Raw genomic sequence first — 22706 nt, 5'->3', positions numbered from 1 at the left:
TTAAGGTTCTCTCTCACATAGGGGCTTTTAGTTCCTCAGCTGGTGCTGCGCCCTGATGACTCAATATTTGAAAGTTTCCGACTTTCCAAGGTTCTTCCCTCTTTGAGTCACTTCCGACGACATCTTCCGACATCTTCAAATAAGACGAAATCCCCTCGAAACAAAAACAGAGCAAAAGCCACCAACGGCACAACATGTCTCCATCATTGAAATCTCGCGCCCAAGCCGCCATCTGGGGGGTCTGCGTAGCCGACGCACTCGGTGGCCCCGTACAATTCAAAGACCCAGGAACCTTCAAGCCGATCACATGCTTAAGAAAGGTCGCGCCCTTCGATCAACCAGCCGGGTCAGTTTTCACCTCATATGTGGGAAGTACATGCGACTAACCTGAACAGATCCTACTCCGACGACGGATCTATGACATTAGCCTTGGCATGCTCGTTCAACAAGTCCAACATGCAATACAACCACACGCTATCAATTCAATACTTTGTCGAGTGGCTAAGAAACGGCTATTTCAGCACTGTCAACCACTCGTGGGACGTAGGACGTTCCACTCGCATCTCCCTGGGACAGTGGGAGAAATACGGCATAGAGAAGGGCGATTTCGAACTTGCTCAGGTGATGGTCAATGGTAGATTGGAGTACGAAGAGTATTCTGGGAACGGGAGCTTGATGAGGATCGTCCCGATTGGACTGGTTTACTGGCGTGATCCTGGATTAGCGAGGGAGATTGCCAGAACACACGGCCAGATCACTCATCCTTCGCTCGCGTGTGTGGAAGCCTGTGAAGCGTATACGGAGTTGGTGTGCAAGGTTATGAATGGTTGGTGTTTTTTATTATGGTTTCTTTCAAGATTTGTCCACTGACGGGTTTATAGGCGAGACGAAGAAGCAACTCTTCCACGCGCTCTCCGTGTTCCCGTTTACTCATTCTGCTCTGAAAGAGCGCTTGTCGCTGTACAGATACAGGACAATCAGTGACTGGAAGGCAAAAGAGCCTAGCGATATGAAGAGTAGTGGGTGGGTTGTTGATACGCTGGAATGTGCTCTGTGGGCATTCTTCAAGTATGACACCTGGAAGGATGGGGCATTGGCAGTCGTCAATCTGGGTGGTGACTCGGATACTGCTGGGGCTGTTTATGGAGGTCTTGCGGGCTCATTCTATGGGTTTGACGCTATACCCGGTGAATGGGTGGATGGGATGCAGAATAAAGGGTTTATTGGGAGTATTGCTGGTGCTCTGTCTGATGGGATAGCTTGAGTTGGGACTTGAGATTGCACTACTGGAATGAACATCATAATTCCAAGGTTGTTCTACCATACCAATACCTACATAGGTAGCCAAAAGTACGTGTAAACAAACGTCCGTATACACATTAAGTCTTCTCGGGATAGTGGAAGTCTAATTATCTTCAAGGTTGAGGAGGCTGCTAGACTCTAAAGAAGATAAGAGATTACTAAAAGAACAGCATCGCGAAGAAATAAGCGCTTGCTAGGCACCGGATCACACGAGTCGCACTATGGGGGCTTGTTGGTGATAGCTACGAGAGCCCGTTTGATATGATTGATGCACCACCAAGCTATGGACAGATTGCAAATGATAGGCTTCTATAAAGAGAGGTGGTTTCGATCTATGGATATTGTTACATCTTGCCCACTATACTACCTACCTAGGTATTGCTCTACCTTTGATGGATGTACCTACCCGATTAAGCTCTTATATCATATCGCAGGCTCGTACCTTCCCTACAAGCCATTGCTTCCCCTGTAGTCTACAAAGCAATCTCGTAGCCCACGAAGAACTTCACGTTTCTCATCATTTTTCAAGCATAACTACATATCGTAAAAATGACTGTTCTAATCGTTTTTCCGTTTCCAATACTACCGCATTGCGGTGAAGGCCACCGGGTTCTCTCCTTCGAGCTCACTGAAACATCCGACAGCTCAAGCTTACCGAAGAGGACGTTGCCTTCACTAGTGACACTTTCAAGGCCTTTCAGGAGATCTTCCTCGGTATCCGATACCTCATCATCGACGAGAAGTCTATGGTCGGGCTTGATATGCTATTTTGGGTCGAGCAGCGTTTCCTCTGCCTGTAAGTTTGAACTCTCTTCAAGCGTCTGTTCAAGTCTCTCCTTTGGCCTCTTTTTTGGCCTCTTTCTGACACGTTCTTTTGGTCCCAGTGCCAATCCACCCCCGCAGCAAGGATGACTCCGTCCTCGTGGAGCTCCTCCACGTCGCCACTGAGAAGGGCCCGTTGCTTGCCCTGGAAGTGGATGGTGTTGCCCTCCTGTACCTGCTTGTAAGGCAGAGGTAGGATTGTTCGTTTCCTGGTGGGCACAATTCCGCATGGAACGGTATGTCACTTGGCAGGATCTATGCTAACGACATACTGACCATTGATTCTTTGGTATAGCCGGGCCCACGCGTTCGATGACAATGCGGGCGGCGGCGGCGCGAGCGGTAGGGGGCCCACTGGGGGGGCCACTGGGGGCGGCACTGGGGGGGGGGGGCGTTGAACTTGAGGTATAATTATGAAACTGGTTGGGTGGGTGGGATTTTTTAAATTATGATATCAATACGGTTGGGAAGGGAGTGCTGGCCCTCATTGTATATAGCCAGCCGGCCATTGTATATACATAGGAGATCTTGGACCTGCAGTCCAATCGACTGTTGCCTGACCACGACCAAGGTCCTGACACAGCCTAAAACCGCCACATGTGGCGGAAAACATGCCATGTCATTTTTATTTCCTATTTCTGATAGACCCTGCAAGAATTGGAATTGGCTCTGATAGTATATGTCAAAGAAGATGAATATGTAGAAGTCGAATAGTGAATTGATTATCATGGGCTATATATAGAAGGGGCAAAAAGGAGAAAAAGTAAGATCACGATTAGACCGGACCTCCGGCTAGGACTGGACATGTCAGGACATGTCAGGACATTTAAGGGATCTTGGAGCTGTTATTTGTTCTATGTCTGATAATAAATGGAATTGAAAAATCTTCTAGGCTGAAAGGTTCCAAGTGTACGGAGTAGATCTTAAACAGTGCCAGGGTGTATAAGTTCCCAATCTGCTTCGTCACTGCCAAGCCCTCTCATTCCCCCCCGTTCGAGCCCATCCCCTCTCCTCTCTTTCACTTTTCACCTTTCATCCGTTGACTGTCGACTATTGTTTGCCAATATTTCCTTTTCAGGCAATCTGACCCTCAATCCTTTTAACCTCTTTTAGACCAATCTGCCTGTACCTTTCAGAATAGTCACACGTTTGACCATCTTAGGCCGCGACACGGAGAAAGAGGGCTGTATGTGCTTGGCAGTCTACTACTCTTCTACAATAATCCTTCGCATCGGTTTCCACCCGACTACGATCCGTTCCCTTTACCTTAAAACAGCGACCGTCGCCTCACCGCCACCATGTCCAAAGTCGTGCGGAGCGTGAAGAACGTCACAAAAGGATATTCCTCAGTGCAGGTTAAGGTCCGAAATGGTATGAGTCGATTCCACTATATCAAACTTCCGGGCGACCATCGAGTCGCCGCCGCATGTGCAGAACTGCCGTTGCCACGGCTTGCTCCCCCTGTCTTTTCCCGGGGTGGCTTGCTGCATTGCGCCCATGCACCCCACATACATTGTGAACCATGTTGCTAACTTACTTTTAAAGCCACTAGTAATGACCCTTGGGGCCCTACGGGCACCGACATGTCCGAGATTGCCGCCATGACTTTCGGGAGGTGAGTTGTGTCTGTGAACAACCGCGTGGGCACCGCTAATACCATTTACACAATAGTCCAAACGAGTTCTACGAGATCATGGACATGCTTGACAAGCGACTCAACGATAAGGGCAAGAACTGGCGCCACGTGCTGAAGTCACTGAAGGTCTTGGACTACTGTCTCCACGAAGGCTCGGAGTTGGTGGTAACGTGGGCCCGGAAAAATGTCTATATTATCAAGACTTTGCGCGAGTTCACATATGTGGATGAGGAAGGAAGGGATGTTGGCCAGAACGGTAAGTTGTCTCTTGAAATTCAGAGGGGTCGCAAAATTGACAGGTTGGTGTTCTGTAGTTCGCGTCGCAGCAAAGGAATTGACTGCGTTGGTACTGGATGAAGATCGCTTGCGCGGTGAACGGTCAGATCGCAAACTCTGGAAGACTCGCGTGAGCGGACTCGATGAAGGCTACGGAAGCTCCAGCATGGAACCGCCGCGCAGAGACCGACGCCGACGCAACGGGGACGACGACTCCGACACCGAATACCGCTTAGCCATTGAAGCCAGCAAGGCCGAAGCCGAGGAGGAGCGCAGACGACGTGCCAAGGAGACAATGGCAACTCAGGATGACGAGGATCTTGCCAAGGCCATCAAGCTTAGCAGGGAAGAGGAGGACCTCCGAAAGCGCGAATTAGAAGAGAGCAACGCCCAATCTCTCTTCGACGACACCCCGGCTCAAGTCCAGCCAACCGGCTACAACCAGGGCTACCAACAGCAAGGTGCTGTGGACTGGTTCGGCAACCCGATCAACCCGCAGCAGCCTATGACAACTGGTTACTTGAACAACCAGTATGCGCAGCCGACAGGATTCCAGAACCAGCCCACCGGCATGAATAACCCTTACGCCAACGGCTATCAGGCGCAGCCCTCGGCCTTTGATCAGAACCCTTACGGCCAGCAACAAAACAACCTTTTGCAACCGCAGGCCGCTCTTCAACCCCAGCACACCGCATTCAATCCTAACAACCCTTACGGGTGGATATCTTCTCGCAACAGCAGCAACAGCAGCAGCAACAGCAGCAGCAGCAGCAGCAGCAGCAGCAGCAGCCCCAAGAGAACTATCAGACCGCAGGAAGCAATAACCCTTGGGCCGGGAACCCATCCCAGCAACTGCAGCCCGCAGATGCCCTCAAGCCCATGCCGACAGGATCAAACAATCCCTTTGCTCAGCGTACTCAAACACAGTTCAACAAACCTGCACAAACAGGCCCGCCGACACTTAATTCCTTGTCGGAGGACCGTGCAACGAATCAGTTTGCCCAGAACAATGCGCAGTATGGCCAAAGCTCGCAGTTCACCCAACCCACTCAGCCCAACCCGATCGCCGGCTTCCAAGCCCCACAGCCACCCAAGAGTACCCCGCCACAGGACCCTCATCATGCTCGTCTCAACGCCCTTCTCGGGTCTGGCGAAGGCCAGGATACCTTCGGCAACGTTGGAGATCTCCGAATCCCCGCACAGCACACAGCACCTGGCACATTTGTCAATTCTGCTGGTCAGGGTTTGGACCGCCTACACGCTACGCCTACCGGAAACCCATTCTTCAATCAACAATTCACAGGCATGCCGCAGCAGACCGGCTATGTGCAGCAGCAGCAACAACCTGCTAATAACAACCCTTGGGGAGGCCGGCAGCAGCAGCAGCCTGGCGGCGGTAGCCTGATTGATCTGTAGTCACTGTTCCATGGAGCTCTTCTTTATTGATTTCTTCCCAACTTCGCTAAGGCCACTCACGCGGATACCATCTATCTCATTTTTTCTGTTTCTCGTTCAATCACTCGGGGCTTGGTCGTCGGTTTTTACCCGGTCTCATTGTTCTTGTTTCCCTTCATTTCTCTCCCTATCTTTACCCGATACTCGCCACAATCTTCCTGCATCCAAGAATTGTGGGTTGGAGCTGTGAAGGAAGGCTAAACTCAAGCTTTCTTTTCCTTCATGTCCTCTATAGCCTACATTTGGATGTTTGACCTGGGTCCCTCATCCCGTCTTGTATTCTCCCCGACACTTTTCTTTGCTTCCGCCATTGTCTGCCCATTAGGATATCCTTCTCATTTCAAACCACTTGTTGACATATTACCAGACTCCCTCATACTGCATAGTTCTAGCCCAAGTATGGTTGCAGGTAGTCAAATTGATTGATACTAGCTGAGATACTCCAGTGTCTGTGATCAAGGTTTTCATGACGTCTCTAAAAATGACTATGTTTTGCGCCTCTCTTCTCGTAGTATTGTTAGATGTCAAGTGCAAGACCAAAACCAAAGCAACACAGAAGAGCGAACCTAGTTACCACGCCAAATCATAATACCATAAGGATCACGATCAGCCTCACTAACAGAAACCTCGACAGCGCCCTGATCCTTGGCAAGGTTCCGGATAGCACCAATCTCGTCATTCCCAGTCTCTAGGCTGGCACTTTGCTCCCACTGCTTCGTAACCTCATCCAGCAATTTGGGCTGCATAACCGAACGCAGATACCCACGCTCTGAGTTAGTATGCGAAAGCGAAATAACAACAGACCCACGCTCCGTAGCAGCCAAAGCCTCATGGTGACTCATCTCACCCGTCAACAGGAGACCAGGCAGCTCCCCATCACCCTTGAGTAGCACACCCGATCCCGAGCCGGGACACATGCCCACCGTACGGATAGAGATCTCATCAACGGATTTTCCCTGCGGGACGGCGATGGGGATACCGCCCGGCAGTCCGATTCCACGAGCGATGTTGTCGATCAGGGTAGTGAGGGGCTGGTTTTCGGCGAATGTCACCAGCCGGCCGGCACCCGCTGACTCGAACCCTTCGGGGATTGAGGCTGGTGGGGATGGGTGGATTGTGGACCTGGTGTGCGCTGGTCCGGAGGTTTGGGCTTGGACGGTGGGGATTGGGGAGTCTGGGTAGGTTGGGGCGGAGTACATGCTCGAGTTGCAGGATTTGAGGGTGGATTTGGGGGTTTGTGCGGGGTTGATGTTCCCTGTCACTACGTCGCAGAGCCAGTCGGCCATGCCGCCGGGGACGGTGTCGACTGCTGTGTGGGGGGAGTAGACGCTGATTCCATGTTGGGCGAGGCGGAGGAGGGATCGTTGTTGGGTGTCGGCGAAGGTGAGGGATTTCAGGCCGCGGAAGATGATTGGGTCTGTATGATTGTGTTGGGTTTTTGGGTCCAATTGCAAGTATACTGACTCCTTGGGTGAGACTTACGGTATGCGACGATGACCGAGTTGCGGTTTTTAATGGCCTCGTCGGCAACGGCTGTGGTCAGGTCAATTGTGAGGAGGACCGAGTTCTTCTGTATCCGGGATTTGTCGAAAGGAGCTTCGAGGAGCACTACAATTGAACGAGTCAGTACATTGCAACAGCCAATTGAAGGATATTTCGAAAAGAAAAGTAAAACGAAGAATCTTACATCCTGTATTATCGAAGCTCTTGTCTGCCAATGCCTCCGGGTAACTGCATATACGAGGTTAAACGAAGCTCCATACAATGCGGGGAGCTTGTGAATAAGTGGGGGGTGAAATACAGCTTTCTCATGGAGCTCACCACAGCATTAGTGAATGGCGAGCATTCCGAAGATATCATCGACGCAGACATGACAGAGTATCGACGTGTAGCAGCGCGCAGAAAATTCATAGAGAGTCGTTCACCTTGAAGATAGCACTGGAGAACAGCAACGGAAAATGATAATGAGCCACACACGTGCACGCACCAGCCACAGCCGACCGGAGGCTCTGAATTTGTAATGAGAGCAACTCCCATACTTCGCGATAACCTCGGGTTTGGCACTCTATCTCCTCTTGTCTTTTCTCCCTTTCCGTTTCAGACCATACTTGATGTTCTCCCGCACTTCCTCTCTTACCGTCCTGAGCAGAAGCTGCCGCTATCTCCTCCGCCCTCACAATAATATCCAGCGGGCTTCATTTTCCCTCACCGCGCGCTCCCACGCCGCCATCAACGCCGCCATGGCCGACACATCTGGTATCACCGCGGACTCGCTGAAGAACAAGTTGACTGAGGTGCTGCAGGCGCAGCATGTGGAGGTGGAGGATCTATCTGGTATGGAATTGACATTGAAATTGAAAATGGGAATGGGCATGGGAATGGCGCTATGACGTCGAAGCATTCTCTTTTTCTTTACCCTTGTTGATCCCTCGCTGACGGTCTGTCTTTTCGGGTTAATATAGGCGGGTGCGGACAGGCTTTCCAGGCTGTAATTGTTTCCCCTCAATTCGAGAGCAAGACTATGCTTGCTCGACACCGGCTCGTCAACTCCGCGCTCAAGGCCGAGATCGCTGCTATTCATGCTTGGACACCCAAGTGCTATACCCCCGAGCAGTGGCAGGCTCTGCAGCAGTAATTCATCTCTCCACAAGAGGCGGGGTTATGATGAACTATGGCCTTCCAGAGAGATATTTGGAAGAAGCTGGACCACACCAAAGGTTGAGGGTTTAGACTTGGTTTAGGAACGAAGAATCGGCCATTGATTTCTAATTGCTTGATTCAACTATATGCTTGCCTATTTAATTTTGGCATCGATTTCTCAGGCGTTGGCCGGGTTGGAAAGGATGGAATATTGTACACTAAAATCCTGCGCTACGACGTGCCGTTCAGCAGGGACCAGAAATAAATCCTGTGCATGGTATATATTTTTCTTCTACTATTTGCAAGGAGTTTAGAGCTCTATCTAGGGATGACTTTAACCGAGCACCTTCTCGGCAGCGGAAACTTTGAAATGATGTTAGCATAGAACAATGTGCTTGACAGAAGAGAGACATACCATCCAGACCGGTGTTGTCAGGCTCGACGAAAGCCTCCTTGACCTTTCCATCCTCGACGAGGAGCACGTAGCGCTTGCTGCGGTCATTGCCGAAGATGGCGCTGCTTTCGAAGCTGAGGTCGAGCGCCTTGGTGAACTCGCCGGAGGGGTCACCCAGGAAGCGGATCTGTTCAAAATACAATATCAGCTCTGTCGCTGGTATCAAAATACAACAGAAAAGAAAGAAAAGAAAACTTACACCGCTCTTGCCGGAGGGATCGAGGGAATCAGCCCAAGCCTTGGTCCTATATGATAGCTTTGTCAACAAATGTTCCAACACTCCCACGCTTAACTCGACATTGATACTTACACGAAGGGGTCATTGACAGAGATGACGAAAGCCTGACCAGCCTCCTTGAGCTTGGGGTGGTTAATGAAGCCGGGAACGTGGGTGCTTGAGCACGCAGGGCCTTGAAGAATGTCAGTCCCAGCAGGAGTTTTTGTTTTCTATCGATGTAGGATGGATTCACGTACTGAAGGCAGCGGGAGTGCCAATGATGACAGCCTTGTTCTTGATCTCCTTGGCCAAATTGACCTTGTTGCCAGGGGAGTTCTCGACCAGGACGTCGAGGTTGGGGATGGCGTCGCCCTTTTGCACGAACGCGGGCGCGGTGCTGTGGAAGAGGGAGGCTTGCGCGCGAACGCGGGGGATGTTGGTTGCGATACGGCGGGCGAACATGGTTTTAATTTGGTGATGGGATTGGGTTAATTGAATCAAAGGGAGAGTGGTAAAAGGTGTATTCCGTACGTTGTTGTGAAAGAATGGGGAAGAGCTAGGGCGGTATGTCGAGCTTGGGAGATTTCGTCATGGCCGTTGCGTGCTATTATTTTTAGGCACTCTGTTTACACCTCACTATTTACTCCGTACATATGTTGTACTCTGTATGTACTCCGTACCTTTTATATTGATACTATTTGCTTTATTTTCATCTATCCATACATTGACCTTATTTCATGCACATCATCGTTGATTGGCACAGAAAGTCACTCTCGGCCTGTGGATACCAGTGCGACCTGCGGAGGCTATACCGCAGGTACGAAGCAACCTATATGAGGTGTCAATAATAAATGTTCTCTTTTTAAGAACAGGGCAGACCAGCCATCTTCGAATCGGATGATATCAAGTCACATCCTATTCCTCCATGACGCAGTGGATCCTTGCTCCGTCACACGGTTCACACAGTTCACAAGGTGGATCATCAACCCCCTGCTGAAGGCTGCAGTCATCTTCTAGTTCAACATGAAGTTCGGCGTTAACACTGTTTGAAGAACAATGGACTTGACTGGCAGAGCTTAGATGATATGAGTGACCTGTGTGCTTTTATCATAACGACGGTGTGCTACAGTGGAGACTCGTGTTGGGCATTTTGAGCACTATCCGAACTAACTTCGGTGGCTTTGAGACCCTGATGAACCAGTTCACAGAGTGTTAACAGCGTTAATAGGTAACTCTTGAATGACTTGGATTTATAGGCTATTCTTGGATCATAAAATATCATAAAATATCATGATGCCATTATTCTATACGGAGTCGGTATCTTTTACTTAATATCCGGTCACGGTAAAAGTGGGTAAGTCCGATTAATAGGTTCATGAAAAGCAACCTGTTCAAACCCCGAGCACATGCTATAGGAGAACTGAGACACGCAGAGAATGGCAGGGCTGATCACTCAATGTTATATAAAACTTATTAAAAAGCGTTTTCAGTGGAGCATATACTGCTTATCCCCGTTATTTTGTACAAAGACTTGAAAAGACTTGAAAGACTTGACCTCTCTTTGCTATCTCTATCTCTTCTGAATCCACTCTACACTAATTCAATGTCTCACCATTTTCATCAGGTCATTGAGGGGGAATGCATGCTCCCCCTCTGCGCACTGACACGATCCCCTCCATGTCTGTCTGTCCTGCATCTCTTTTTTAATAGCGAATAAGATCTGGTTATGAAGTTTCTCTTTCGTGTTTTCTAAGGAAGTTTGTATACGATACTTGGCTAGTACCTCTCTCTATATTGTGTGTGTGACATACTGGAATTTTGCCCCTCGTGATTGTTAGGATATTCAAGATACTCCTTGCATTAAGAAATGTGAATAGGATCAAGTATTAAATATACATATAAACATATATATATATAAATACATATATATGAACATGTAATCGTATATATAAAAATAACCAAAAGTAACCTGGGAAGACACTACCTGGGACATCTGGACACAACCTGAGAGTCCTTGTACCAGCCAGTACCCTCCGTAACTTTGGTACTTGGCTCTACCGCTAAACCCCCAATTCATTTTTTTTCCTTCTTCCCACCCTCCATGAAAAAGGTCTGGTCTTCTCCCCTTTTCTTTCTTTTCCAGGATCAAAAAAACGAAAGCCCGTTATATTTGCAATCTTTTTTATCCGTTGGGAATCAGCCAGATCCTGTTCGACCGGTCGCGACCCGTCTAGCCCAGCATGGACGGTGGCCAGACCTCTTCCAATCCCGCCCCCGCTGGGAACTCCAGTGATTTTGTGAGTGATCCCTTCCTACATACGGACTCGATATTGTTGTTATACATCTTTACTAACAATATGAATAGGTACGCAAGTTGTATAAGTGAGTCTTTGCTCTTCAAATCTCAAATCTCCCTGGCCTTTAATCTAATGTTTCTAGAATGCTGGAGGACCCAACCTATGCGTCAATCGTACGCTGGGGTGATGAAGGGGATTCCTTTGTGGTATTGGAGGTAATGCGCCCGTGGATTTGTGCGAAACAGATTCGGTCTCTTTGTGCTCGGCTAACTCGAATCCCAACAGTGTGAGAAATTCACCAAGACCATCCTACCGAAGCACTTTAAGCATAGCAACTTTGCCAGTTTTGTGCGCCAACTGAACAAATACGACTTCCACAAGGTTCGACAAAACAATGAAGAGAATGGCCAGTCACCATACGGACAAAATGTAGGCACCTCTCCCAGTCGAAGGTTAAATTGGAGGTCTCACACAAATCACAGGCATGGGAATTCAAACACCCCGAGTTCCGCGCAAACAGCAAAGAATCGCTCGACAACATTCGAAGAAAGGCACCCGCGCCACGAAAACAAACCCAAACCAGTGATGACTCCGTACCCACACAACAAATCGATCTTCTTAACCAGCAGATTGTGGCGCAACAGCAGCAGATCCAACAACTATCAGACCAATATGCCCGGCTCACAGTGGATCATCAGCTCATGTTACAGGAAGTGATGCGAGTGCAGAAGACGGTTTTGAACCACGAGAATGTCATTCACCAGGTGATGACCTACTTGCTGTCGGTGGATGCGCGCCAGCGCCGAGATAGCAAGGCCGTGCCTTTCCAAGCAACCGGAACAACAATGAGCCCTTCCCAGGTTGGTGCGGTGGATGATGAACCCTCCTCGCCCCTCCAGCAAGCCTCGAAGCTCCTGAATGACATGAACGCCGAACTGCAATTCAATATGAACGGTGTCGACTCGATGAACGATCCTCAAAAGGCCGTCGTTTCAACTCCCACCTTGGACCCGAATGCGCGAAATGGTTCGCTCCGCCCCGCGACAGCTGCACCACCAAACCCTGCACTCGTTTACCCCAAGATGGCCGGCGATCTGGAGCAAGTGGTGTATCCCGTGGGGGCCACAAACGGCATCGATCCCATGTATAGCGAGCATATCAACAATGTTCCGTACCCAATGCCCGCCAAGCAGGAGATTGATACCTCGGATGCTCGTCGGCAGTTCCCCGACAACCGGAAGAAGAGCACGAATGTGGATCCTGGGTGGGTGCGCAGCCCACAGATCCTCTTGGTTGAGGACGATGCCACTTGTCGGCAGATTGGTGGCAAATTCCTCTACTCTTTCTCGTGTGTTATTGATACAGCGGTACGTCATCAGTGTTGTCCCATTGACTAGCACAAGCTAATATTCTCAATAGTTTGACGGTTTGGAGGCTGTGAACAAAATCCAAGGTGGCTCAAAATACGACCTCATTCTGATGGACATCATTATGCCCAATTTGGACGGTGTATCCGCGTGCCATTTGATTCGCCAATTTGATCGCACCCCGATCATCGCCATGACCTCGAACATCCGAAGCGACGACATCCAGCTCTATTTCCAACATGGTAAGAAAAACCTCAAAAATTGAATCAAGGTCTTCCACTAACCCGTTCCAGGAATGGATGATGTTCTTCCAAAGCCATTCACCCGCAAAAGTCTTCTCGATATGCTTGAGAGACATTTGGATCATCTCAAGATTTCGCCACAGAACCCAGGAATGGAGCCAGTCCGGCCTTCCGCAGCCGCTGTGACCATGGCCGCTGCAACTCAAAGTTCAGCAAACCAGTCAATTAAAGAAGACAGCTCTCCAGGCCAATCGCCCGCTGGATCAATGAACAACTGGCAATCGCCCGGCCAGTTCCAAAATATGCAGGCTGTTGCACCGAACATGCCAGCAGTTCAAGGGCCATATGTTACCGCTCAACCGGCCGCCTACACTGTTGACCAGAATGGCGTCCAGTACCCAGCACCACCAGTAGGAGTCCCAACCGCGGGCGCTCCTATACGTCCCCCGCATCGCCGTCAAATCTCCGAAATGGGCGGTGCCGATAACCCCAACATGCCGAAACGACAGCGCATGTACTCTCAACCCCAACCCATGCTTGCCGTGCAAGCTGGCCGACCTGGCTAAAAACGAAACCCTGACCATTTATCCCTTCATTTTTACTCACCTTTCCGCCTGTCCATTGACTCACGATTCCACTTGTCTATAACGAGGTTCGACTTCGAAATTCCAAATCGTACATTTTGCTACTCTTCGCGGACGTCTTGAATCGCCGCAGTTGTCTCCCCACCTTTTACAGGTTCTGGCGTTGGGTTTGATTTAATTTGGGTGGCGAACTGTGTGCGATTTTATATACGTCAGCTATATCCCTCAGCTCTATCCCCCGTGGGTTCATGCATTCACCGGAGAGGTTGTTTCGCCAGGTACATATTTACAAACATATTATTTTATTTCTCTCCATTCTATGTGCCTATGTCCAGGGGGAATTATTGGGTCCATCGTTCCAGGGCTCGTCTTGTAAGGGCTGCGTATATGAATATATTATGGAACATCTGAAGGCTACTAGTATTTCCTAATAACCCTATTTCTAAGGATGCCTAGCAATAGACTACCCGGACTGTATAGTAATTGAACTGAAGCACTAGTATATACTAGATACCTGGTATCCCCACATCCCACCTGCACAAGTATCTGCATCTCCAATTTTCACGGGAACTGCAGGGGTAGAAACAAAGGAAGGTCTAGACCGAATTCCAAACGTCTAAATATTTAAATGTTTAAAATAGTTCAACTCCTTCCAAGGTCCAGGAGGGCCCAGACCTTGCGAGGAGTTCTGGGCCTCTTTGGATCTTTGTGGCGCCACGTTTGCTGCTTAATTTGTTTGTTTGGTTTGCATTGCCTGTTCCTATACAACATACATTACATTCACGTTCACTTTCTGATATACCTGGGCACACTTTCTACCTACATTTCGTTTGTAACCATTATACGATAAAGGACTGGAGTAGCCTTTGAAGTCTTTCCTCCTAGCCAATGATCAACATGATTCTTTCTCCCGATTTAGTCGATGCACATCCTGATGATGAGTCCTGGGTGAGAGGTAAAATCCATTGCTCTTGGACACATCTGAAGTGATTCCCACTGTTTCGAGGTTCCACCCTACACAAATTTTCTGCCCAGGTGGCAAACACCATGATGCCTGTGATGTAAGTTTCGGACACGAGATCTGTGAGAAAACCGCCGATAACGGATCTGAATGCCACCTGGGCACTTTAGTTGGTTATCGTGGGACCATTCTTGACTGGAAAGTACACCAGCAAGTGCTACACAACAATACCTAGGTATCACGGGAGAGGTAGGAGTTCATCGTGATCATCAGATGCGGATGATCGTGCTTGCCCTAATCGACAGCACCGAGTCGATACTTCCCGAGGTCATCCCGGTCAGCCTTATCTCACGCCATCTTTTATACAACAAACCTATAATCATGTTATAGCGGTGAGAAGGATAGGATGGATACGTGATGTTCCATTGGTGTCCACCTGCGGCAAATCAGGGCTTTTTGCAATAGTCGTAGGCCATGACATGCATGAAAGCACAAGGCTGTAGAGACTCTGTTCAGGAGGCGCAGGTATAATTATCCTGCATTTTGCGTTATGCACAGCATGATGGCGAGGACATGACTATGGACTTGATCTCATGGCAAAAAGGAAGTGGACTTCTTGGCTTATAGAGAATGTGAGTTACACACCTACAACATAAAGAGATACTAGGTTTGTACAGGGAGGCGCAGATCAATAGACGAAAGGTTTGGCAAGGAATACGACAGACAGCGTCACCTCGTCAGTCTATAGTTCTATCCCAAATGAATGGAACTACCAAGCTTGTGCTATTGATAGAGGACTGTAGACATTGCAAAAGCCTTTCACTGAAAATTGATTGATATAATCTTGTAGGTCGTTACTCATGATGCTAGAATCCAGGATAAAACCAACCGAGAAAATCAGAAGAGGAAAAGAACAATCCATATTGAAAACCCAATAAATCGCTTATGCTTTCTTCTCGGCGTCCGGCGCTTGGGATGAATCACCAGTAGGTTCAGACTCTGCGTTGCCTGCTTGGGGCTCTGTAGAAGCACCTTCGTTCTTAGTTTCTTCCCCTTCTTTCGGTTTGGTGTCCGCAAGGACAATGTCACCGTCATTGTCACCAGTTGGTTCAGCCTTCTGTTCTGTTGCTTGTGTAGTAGTGGTAGCGGCTGCAACCGGGACCTCAGCGGCACCGTCCGCGGCAAGACGCATCTCGACGCCTTTGCCGTCTTGCAGACCCATGTCTTCCACGCCGAGGACGATTGGACCACGGGCATGAGGGACTTCGTCAGATGGCTCTGGTGAGGTGGAGGCAACCTTTTCACCGGCTTCAGTGGTTACTAGGGTTGTGTTGACCGGCTCCTCAGGCTGTGTAGGTAAAGGTTCAGTACCTGGGGAAATGTTAGTGAACAGGAAACCAGTGGCTCGGTAATAATGGATAAAAGTACCCTCAACTAGCATGCCTGCATCTCCATTGGTATCATCGCCTTCGAACGAGGCATTAGTTAACCACGGGATCGGAGTAAGTAGTGCGCCGCCTAGAGATTCATCGCTCCCAAGACCCTGGGCAAACTCCGGGGCCATATATACCCCGCTGCCGTTGCCAGGAAGCAGCCCGTTCGTTTGAACATTCGTCACAGCCGGCGTTTGGAATGGGAAAATATCGGCGGAGCTTGTCACTGAGACAACGCGATCGACAGCACGTAGGTATGCGGGTAATGTCCTATAGTGCTTGGTCGGGTAGAGGACCAGCTCTGCGAGTCTCTGAATGGTGTGTGGAGGTTTATCCTCGAAGAACGATTTAATCGACGAGCGGATGGCGCTCAGAAGAAATGCAAGCGGGGGCGGAAGCCGGTCATCCGTGCTCGTACTAGATGGCTGGGGCTGTGAGTCTGGCACTCGCTCACTCGACGGGGGAGAGCCAGTTCGCGCTGCCTGGGGTGAAGTCTGGATGTCGGCGGGGGAGGTGTTTTCCTTGTTGCTGCTTTCGGGCGGGATGGAATTTGCCTGAGAAGAATGATTGGGAAACGAAGGCTGGCCGATGGGTTCAGGGCGCACTTGAGGCATGGGGAATACATTGTAAACGATCTGGAGCTACTGGTCAGATAAGTCGGTCAGGGGCATCGAGTATAGCGCACATGTTCCAGTCGCTCAATCAGAGGCCCAGCCATGCCGTTCCATCTCTCTCTATATCAGTGCGTTAGCCTCAGAAGCCTATGGGGATCTTGGCATGACAGCTTCACGTACAAATCCAGCGGGCCGCCATTGGCGGCTATTTGGGAGAGCTTCCTCGTCTGTAATTTTTGATATCAGCAAGGCCCATTTTAACTCAGACTGAGACTGCGACTGTGATGGTCAACCTACCCAGAGACATTGTCTAGTCAGCTGTGCATGGAGAAACAGAGAGTCGAAGCTGCGACAAGGGCGCGGCAGTCGACATGTGTGATTGGCCTGAGCTTATCGATAGCGCACGTGACCCTCCGCGAATTTTCGGAGTTGAGGGGCACCGTCGATCCCTCGTTTACCATATCTCGATCAATTGACTCATTTATCCCTTCGATCCGACATCATGTGGAACTCGCCTAAGGTCGGAATCCTCGGCGGTGGCCAACTGGGCCGCATGCTCGTCGAGTCCGCCAACCGATTGAACATTCAGGCCAATATCCTAGACGCCGACAACTCTCCCGCCAAGCAGATCAGTTCTCACGATGGCCATGTGACCGGCTCCTTCAAGGAGCCTGACGCCGTGCGCAAACTGGCTGAGTCTTGCGACATCATTACTGCCGAGATTGAGCACGTCGACACCTACGCTCTTGAGGAAGTTGCGTCGAAGGTACGAGTGGAACCCAGCTGGCAGGCTATCCGGACAATCCAGAACAAGTTCAACCAAAAGGAGCACCTCCGCAAATATGGAATCCCTATGGCCGAGCACCGGGAGCTGGTGAACAACACGCCCGAGGAATTGGCTCAGATTGGAGAGGAGCTGGGCTACCCGATGATGTTGAAGTCGAAGACTATGGCATACGACGGACGTGGTGAGTCATACACGATGCCCAGAGTATGTACACTTTTGCTAACAGTATCAAGGAAACTTCCGCGTCAACTCCAAAGAAGATATCCCCGAGGCCCTCGAGGCTCTGAAGGACCGCCCGCTCTACGCCGAAAAATGGGCATACTTCAAGATGGTTAGTACCGAGAGTTGGAACATCACATCATGCACGTCTCTAATATAACTTGTCTCCAGGAACTCGCCGTCATGGTCATCAAAACCAAGGACGACGTCCTCTCCTACCCCACCGTTGAGACTGTTCAAGAGGACTCAATATGCAAGCTGGTGTATGCGCCAGCCCGCAACGTCCCCGATTCCATCAACCAGCAAGCGCAAGCTCTCGCCCGCAAAGCCGTCTCCGCCTTCGAAGGCAAAGGCGCTTTCGGCGTGGAGATGTTCCTCCTAGAAGACAACAGTCTCATGCTCTGCGAGCTTGCAAGCCGAATCCACAACTCCGGCCACTGGACCATCGAAGGCTGCGCTCTGTCCCAATTCGACAGCCACATCCGCGCGATCCTCGACCTGCCCATCCCACCCAAGAGCCTTGAGCTTCTCCAGCCCTCAATCATGCTCAACATCATCGGCGGCGCAACCCCCGACTCCCACCTCAAGGCCACTGAAGCGGCCCTCTCCATCCCCAACGCGAGCATCCACCTCTACAGCAAGGGCGCCGCAAAGCCTGGCCGCAAAATGGGCCACGTCACCGTCACCGCGGCGACTATGCACGAAGCCGAGACCATGATTCAGCCCCTCATCGATGTCGTTGACACCATGCGCGCCCAGCGCACGGATATCAAGACCAAGGCTGCCCCATCCGGTCCCTCCAAGCCCGCACCCTCCGTCGCTGTCATCATGGGCTCCGACAGCGACTTGAAGACCCTCGTCCCGGGCCTCAAGCTGCTGCGTGATTACTTCGGCATCGAGCCTGAGGTTGAGATCACCTCTGCCCACCGCACGCCCGATTACATGGCCGAGTATGCGGGCCAGGCTGCTTCGCGCGGCATCAAGGTGATCATCGCTGCCGCCGGTGGCGCTGCTCATCTTCCCGGTATGGCAGCCGCTCACACTGCCCTGCCTGTTATCGGCGTGCCGGTTAAGGGCAGCTCGCTCGACGGCGTGGATAGTTTGTACAGCATTGTGCAGATGCCGCGTGGTACGTTATTTTCCGTTTTCACTCACCTATCCCTGATATATGTCTAACATTCCGTAATAGGTGTCCCCGTCGCCACTGTCGGCATCAACAACAGCATCAACGCTGCCCTCCTCGCCGCGCGTGTGCTCGGCTCTTTCGACCCGGCCATCCAGCGCAAGGTCGAGGCATACGCCGAGTCTGCCCGTGCTGAGAACATGGAGCTGAAGGGTACCAAGTTGCGCGAGCTGGGATGGCAGAAGTACTTCGATCAGATGTAGACGGTAAGTATGTACACATCTGTGATTTGAGATTTGATACGAGATTTTTATACGAAAGTGGACGCTGAAAGAAAAGGAGAAATGTGAGGGGATTTTGCCTTCGCTGAGCTTCTTGTACAGTGGAGTTCAGTTTACTTTTATAGACGACAATGAATGACTTTTAAGCTTATTTTATCTCCCACGGATCTGGAATACTCTAAATTCCTTATATCTTGGCCAAACTTTAATTGAAACGATTTAACGCAGACAACGGTGGCATTATGTATTAGGCTACCGTTAACTAATACTAGTACAAAGTAAAAAGACAAACGTCCGTAGTACACAAGGGGAAATCATAGCAAATAAACAAAAAGATCAAAAGAGGAAAGAAAATGACGTTACGCAAATATCATAACGATTTTGGCCACATTCAGTTTAGACGGTGGTTCCGATGTTGTTGATGGTAGTTCCGTTAGTGACGGTAGTGGCAGGGCCGTTAGGGACGCCGTCAGCGCCATTAGCACCGTCTCCATGCTTAACAGCCTCACCCAATTTCTGGGACTTGCCATTGACGAAAGCTTTGTCAACCTCATCGGAGAACCCACGGGCCTGGTAATCGGAGGCCTTCGTGCCATTGCCCGAAGCGGCGGCTGCGGTGGCGCCAGAGACACCCGCGGCGGAAGCAACTCCGGCGGCACCTGCACCGTCGGTGCTAGCGCCGTGGGGCTTCTTGGTAATGGGTCCACCGGAGGGGATGCCGGTGGACTCGGATGCGTTGCCGACGCTGAAGATGGGGCACTCCCAGCGCTCGCCCTTGGCAGCCAGATCGGCGTACTCGGTGGCCTTGGTGGATACAGCGCCGGGGAGCTCGATGTCAGGGAAGATGGAATCGTGGAGAGTCATCACGGTCTGGACCTTGGTGTCACGCTTGGCAGCGCCCTCGGCCTGCTTGGCCTTGGCTTGGGTGCGGGCTCGGATGGCATCGGCGTAGCGAGAGAAGATCGAGGGCGCGTTCTCGGGGTCTTCGCGGGCGGCCTCCTGGGCACGGGTGGCCTCGGTGTGGATGTCCCTGACGAAGAGGTCGCCCTTCTTGAAGGCCTCGCGGACCTGGCCTTCGACCACCTTCTGCAGGGCGGGCCTGACCACGCGGAACAGCATGGGCTTGAAGGTGTTGAAGAGCAGCTTGTGGCTGGACTTCTTCAGCTTGATATCCATGTTGCTGATGGACACATTCACCTTATCCAGCTTGAAGTAGTTCTCCTTGTCGTTCTTCTGGGCAGTAGAAGCGGCGAGTTTGACGCTGAGACCTTCTCCACCGAGGAAGATGTCCATAACACCACGATCGGTGATGGCAGGGAAGCCCTCCTTCTTCTTGATGTAGTAGCTGATATCGCGCAGATCAAGCTGAATGCCAGACATGGAAATCATGATCTTGTTGTCACGCTTGTTGGTGATCTTCTTGCGGCCCCAGCGGAAGTAGTTGTCGCTGCCGAACTCCACGACGTTGGGCATCAGGTTGTCACCCTCAAGGACAAGGTTCTCGACCACAACATCAACCATGGGATCCGAGACCTCAATACGGGGGATTGGAATGTAGCGGACATTCTCGAAGATGTTGGGAATGATGACATCGCGGAGATCCCGAAGGAGATCCGGCTTGAAGGTAGCCTTGCCACTGGCGTCGTGGCCAAGATCCTTGAACAGCTTCTGGCACGACTCAGCAAGGGCCTGGTTTTGCGGGTCCTGCTCGAATTGGTTGGCCAAGAACTTGACCTCGTCGACAATGCGGTCGGAGTGACCGCGGTAACGCTCGCGCAGGAGGTAACGGCCCTTATCGTAAAGCTCGTTCCACTGGCGGCTGCACTCGTCCTCCATGATGAAGCCCTGCTCGCGCAGAGATTTGCTATGTCTGGTCAGCTTTTATTCTGGGGGAAATTTTCCAATCCACATACCGAATCAAGGTGTCGACGTTCTTGAACCAGTTTCGGAGTTCGGGGTCCTTTTCGGCATCACGGTAGATAGTGTTCAGCGACTCGAAGAAGCTGTCCAGCGAGGTGTGGTTGGCAAAGCGTTCGATAAGAGTGCGCAAGTTCTGCTGAACAGCCTGAACATTGTCGGTCTTCAGGACGTCACGAGCAGAGCTACCGCCCTCCTTGGAGATGTCCTTAGTATGTCCGGCGTATTGCTCGGCCATGGTCAACAAGGTTTCAACGGCTTGCTGGTCTGCATGATTTGTTAGTAATATTCTCCATCGATGTCGAGATTATAACTTACAGTCAGCATGACCCTGGATCTCAATGATCATCTTCTTCAGGCGCCAGACGGTCTGCTCGCGACGCTCCTTGGGAATCTTCTCGGACAAGTACTTCTTGGTCTTGTCGGAGTACGCCTTCTTCTTGTCCTGCGCTGAGACTCCAGTCTCTTCCTCGGCGACCGCAGCGCCAGCGGAACCAGCGCTTCCCTTCTCCTGAGGCTATTGTCAGCATGTGCAAATTTGGGAGCGTATTATGGATACATACGCCCTTGTTCTTCTTGAATCTGGACTTCAGGTCATCCTTGGAGACATTGGGCTTCTCGTGCCACACGTTTTCCTCTGCGGCTTGGTCGATTTGCGAAAGCTCCTCTTCCGAAGGGCGGACCTGGTTGGCGGCCTTTTGAGAAGCATCGGCGGCAATGTCTTTGCCAAGAGTCATGGCGTCGTTCACTGTGCGTTGTTAGAAAATGTCCCCAGTGAACGGAAGTTAAACTTACGGAGTTTTCTAAACTCTCCGTTGGTGATCATGAGTGTGCCCAGGGTCTTCAGACCATCAACAGCCTTGCTAGCATCTTGCTGACCGGTCTCCTTGTCGACGGGGAGGCCAGGGCGCTTGCCACCAAGGTTGTCGCCTGAAATCTTCTGGGCTTGCCAGATAAAGTCCTGCAGGAGTTCACCCTCGTTCTTGACCAAGAGCATCTTCTTAGCTGCGTCCACGACATTGCGCAGGTCTGCCACAAGGGTCTTTCCGTCGGATGAGAGTTCATTGGGTGGGGATGTGAGGGCCTTTGAGTTCAAGGCGCTGTTCAGAGCGATGTCGCATTGCTTGTTCTGTGGCAGCGAGAGACCTAGTTAGCATTTGTGTCAAGGCCGGTGGCGCAGAAGAGGATTGAGACGGACCGAAGGAAGCTTGCCATTCTTGAAGGCTATAGCAGAGATAGTTAGCACGGCAATGGTCAATTGGAGTGTTGTGAAGCTTGACTTACCATGATAGATACCAAAGTATTGGAGCTTCTGGTTGATATCCTAGGAAGGGATTCCGTGTCAGTGGTGTGTCACAATGGGGTCGTATCACACGTACCTTCTCCTTCTGCTTAGAATTGGTGGGGACGTTCACAGACATGATGAAGTATGTAGCAAAGACCAATGATGAGGGGATGAGATAGCTAAAGAGGTATTATGTATGGACTAAGGACAGGGTTAGAGATCCATGCCCCAGGTGGATGTTTGCATTGATGACAAACAAGGGACACTTAAGGGACACTCACGAGGATTAACTATATTTATTGAACCTATGTAGGCACAAAACAAGGGGTATCACTGGAATGAAGGAAAATATGGGAAGGAAAATCTAGGTAGGAGGGAATGACGGAATATAAAAGACAGGGGATATAGCGCCATTATGATGATCCAGACAAGAGCAAAGACCAAGCAATGATCCCTACCACAATGAGGGATCAAAATGCCCACAAGAGTGTTCTCTGTTACCTAAAGAAGAGCTCTTTTTGCCCATAGCTGGTGATCGACACTTGACGTCACTCTTTCGTGGAACGTCTCTTTGGCCACGAACACGGACATCTGCTCCCTCCCAGTCTCGTTGCACATTTATTTTTTTTTTGTCACAGCCTAGAACTTTTTTGAACTTTTTAAACTATATTTGATTTGCTAGCTACTTGGGGCACATATGTACCTATGTACCTCTGCTGTGTCATATGTAAGGTCATATCAATCTCCACTCTCGTACGCACAGTAGGTCCAGGTCCACGTCATCCACTTTATCA

General features: G+C 50.5%; 10 protein-coding genes across 10 annotated transcripts; 6 read left to right on the top strand and 4 right to left on the bottom strand.

The window, feature by feature from the left end:
- Positions 1 to 194: 194 nt before the first annotated feature.
- On the top strand, positions 195 to 1264 carry N7519_004413 (ADP-ribosylglycohydrolase family protein; the record flags this gene model as incomplete). Its single annotated transcript, XM_057291189.1, has 3 exons — positions 195 to 346; positions 396 to 826; positions 882 to 1264. The coding sequence occupies 3 exons, from the start codon at positions 195 to 197 to the stop codon at positions 1262 to 1264; spliced, it is 966 nt and encodes a 321-aa protein (XP_057152391.1).
- Positions 1265 to 1851: 587 nt separating this feature from the next.
- N7519_004412 (uncharacterized protein) lies at positions 1852 to 2522 on the top strand (the record flags this gene model as incomplete). Its single annotated transcript, XM_057291188.1, has 4 exons — positions 1852 to 1866; positions 1947 to 2098; positions 2206 to 2316; positions 2420 to 2522. The coding sequence occupies 4 exons, from the start codon at positions 1852 to 1854 to the stop codon at positions 2520 to 2522; spliced, it is 381 nt and encodes a 126-aa protein (XP_057152390.1).
- Positions 2523 to 3422: 900 nt separating this feature from the next.
- On the top strand, positions 3423 to 5452 carry N7519_004411 (epsin; the record flags this gene model as incomplete). Its single annotated transcript, XM_057291187.1, has 5 exons — positions 3423 to 3495; positions 3670 to 3739; positions 3796 to 4016; positions 4075 to 4753; positions 4855 to 5452. The coding sequence occupies 5 exons, from the start codon at positions 3423 to 3425 to the stop codon at positions 5450 to 5452; spliced, it is 1641 nt and encodes a 546-aa protein (XP_057152389.1).
- A 605-nt stretch (positions 5453 to 6057) lies between these two features.
- On the bottom strand, positions 6058 to 7528 carry N7519_004410 (Nif3-like dinuclear metal center hexameric protein; the record flags this gene model as incomplete). Its single annotated transcript, XM_057291186.1, has 4 exons — positions 6058 to 6908; positions 6974 to 7099; positions 7179 to 7222; positions 7293 to 7528. 4 exons carry the CDS (start codon positions 7526 to 7528, stop codon positions 6058 to 6060), a joined length of 1257 nt encoding a protein of 418 aa, XP_057152388.1.
- A 74-nt stretch (positions 7529 to 7602) lies between these two features.
- Positions 7603 to 8126, top strand: N7519_004409 (uncharacterized protein; the record flags this gene model as incomplete). Its single annotated transcript, XM_057291185.1, has 2 exons — positions 7603 to 7825; positions 7954 to 8126. The coding sequence occupies 2 exons, from the start codon at positions 7603 to 7605 to the stop codon at positions 8124 to 8126; spliced, it is 396 nt and encodes a 131-aa protein (XP_057152387.1).
- A 339-nt stretch (positions 8127 to 8465) lies between these two features.
- On the bottom strand, positions 8466 to 9264 carry N7519_004408 (peroxiredoxin family protein; the record flags this gene model as incomplete). Its single annotated transcript, XM_057291184.1, has 5 exons — positions 8466 to 8494; positions 8547 to 8712; positions 8785 to 8830; positions 8896 to 8995; positions 9060 to 9264. 5 exons carry the CDS (start codon positions 9262 to 9264, stop codon positions 8466 to 8468), a joined length of 546 nt encoding a protein of 181 aa, XP_057152386.1.
- Positions 9265 to 11042: 1778 nt separating this feature from the next.
- Positions 11043 to 13274, top strand: skn7 (uncharacterized protein; the record flags this gene model as incomplete). Its single annotated transcript, XM_057291183.1, has 7 exons — positions 11043 to 11099; positions 11168 to 11184; positions 11242 to 11314; positions 11385 to 11528; positions 11582 to 12466; positions 12519 to 12708; positions 12760 to 13274. The coding sequence occupies 7 exons, from the start codon at positions 11043 to 11045 to the stop codon at positions 13272 to 13274; spliced, it is 1881 nt and encodes a 626-aa protein (XP_057152385.1).
- A 1922-nt stretch (positions 13275 to 15196) lies between these two features.
- Positions 15197 to 16527, bottom strand: N7519_004406 (uncharacterized protein; the record flags this gene model as incomplete). Its single annotated transcript, XM_057291182.1, has 4 exons — positions 15197 to 15624; positions 15682 to 16321; positions 16372 to 16420; positions 16481 to 16527. Coding segments are annotated over 4 exons (1164 nt in total), but the record flags the coding sequence as incomplete, so codon positions are not given.
- Positions 16528 to 16802: 275 nt separating this feature from the next.
- Positions 16803 to 18692, top strand: N7519_004405 (phosphoribosylaminoimidazole carboxylase ADE2; the record flags this gene model as incomplete). The annotated part of the gene is made up of 4 exons (XM_057291181.1): positions 16803 to 17268; positions 17321 to 17418; positions 17478 to 18435; positions 18496 to 18692. 4 exons carry the CDS (start codon positions 16803 to 16805, stop codon positions 18690 to 18692), a joined length of 1719 nt encoding a protein of 572 aa, XP_057152383.1.
- Positions 18693 to 19106: 414 nt separating this feature from the next.
- Positions 19107 to 22048, bottom strand: N7519_004404 (uncharacterized protein; the record flags this gene model as incomplete). Its single annotated transcript, XM_057291180.1, has 8 exons — positions 19107 to 20574; positions 20624 to 20894; positions 20946 to 21138; positions 21191 to 21375; positions 21423 to 21756; positions 21826 to 21851; positions 21912 to 21951; positions 22007 to 22048. The coding sequence occupies 8 exons, from the start codon at positions 22046 to 22048 to the stop codon at positions 19107 to 19109; spliced, it is 2559 nt and encodes an 852-aa protein (XP_057152382.1).
- Positions 22049 to 22706: the final 658 nt, after the last annotated feature.

Source organism: Penicillium mononematosum (genome assembly GCF_028829835.1).
Source record: "Penicillium mononematosum strain IBT 11891 chromosome Unknown utg000002l:1.0-8112719.0:1.0-8118358.0, whole genome shotgun sequence".
NCBI lineage: Eukaryota > Fungi > Ascomycota > Eurotiomycetes > Eurotiales > Aspergillaceae > Penicillium > Penicillium mononematosum.
Note: the sequence above shows the minus strand (reverse complement) of the source record. Positions and strands in the feature narration are given on the sequence as shown.